Raw genomic sequence first — 887 nt, forward strand, 5'->3', positions numbered from 1 at the left:
CTTCCTTCCTTCCTTCCTTCCTCCCTCCCTCCCTCCCTCCCTCCCTCCCTTCCTTCCTTTTTTGACAGGGTCTTACACTCTATGGCCCAGGCTAGAGTACAGTGGCACAATCACCACTCACTACAAGTGATCCTGAGCTCACGTAATCCTCCTGCCCAAGTAGCTGGGACTACACACTTGCTCCACCAAGCTCGGCTAATTTTTTAAAATTTTTGTAGAGATGGAGTCTCCCTATGTTGCCCAGGCTGGTCTCAAACTCTTGAGCTCAAGCAATCCTTCCTCCTCGACCTTCCAAAGGTCTGGGATTACAAGGGTGAGCCACTGCAACAGCCAACTCTTTCTTAAGAGGGAGGAGCCTGCGTGGGAAGGCCTGCTGTGCGCTAGAGCGTGGTTCTGGTTCTAAGGGTCATAAGATGGGAACTCTCCCGGCACGTAAAAATATCCCGCCGTGGGTGAAAGTTCCCGAAGACCTCAAAGATCCAGAGGTGTTCCAGGTCCAAACGCGGCTGCTGAAAGCCATGTTCGGCCCGGACGGATCTCGAATCCCTTACATCGATCAGGTGAGCAAGGCCATGCTCGAGCTGAAGGCTCTGGAGTCTTCAGACCTCACCGAGGTCGTGGTTTACGGTTCCTATCTGTACAAGCTCCGGACCAAGTGGATGCTCCAGTCCATGGCTGAGTGGCACCGCCAGCGCCAGGAGCGAGGGATGCTCAAACTTGCGGAAGCCATGACTGCCCTCGAACTAGGCCCTTGGATGAAGTGAACCAGCTTCCAGCCAATGCAGTGAAGGTCAGGGTGCAGAGATTAGGTTGTGGCCAGAGCTGGAGTGATTCCTTCAGCTTGGTTTAAAATCTGCTCCAGCCTAAAGAGTTAAGGGAAAACCATC

The 887-nt window shown here is 53.6% G+C and overlaps 1 protein-coding gene across 1 annotated transcript; it reads left to right on the plus strand.

Annotated features, from left to right (window-relative positions):
* Positions 1-372: 372 nt before the first annotated feature.
* LOC105516626 (developmental pluripotency-associated 5 protein-like) lies at positions 373-880 on the plus strand. The gene has a single exon (XM_011948889.1). It carries the CDS (start codon positions 414-416, stop codon positions 762-764), a length of 351 nt encoding a protein of 116 aa, XP_011804279.1. The 5' UTR covers positions 373-413; the 3' UTR covers positions 765-880.
* Positions 881-887: the final 7 nt, after the last annotated feature.

This window comes from Colobus angolensis, unplaced genomic scaffold (genome assembly GCF_000951035.1).
Source record: "Colobus angolensis palliatus isolate OR3802 unplaced genomic scaffold, Cang.pa_1.0 Scaffold286, whole genome shotgun sequence".
Taxonomy (NCBI): domain Eukaryota; kingdom Metazoa; phylum Chordata; class Mammalia; order Primates; family Cercopithecidae; genus Colobus; species Colobus angolensis.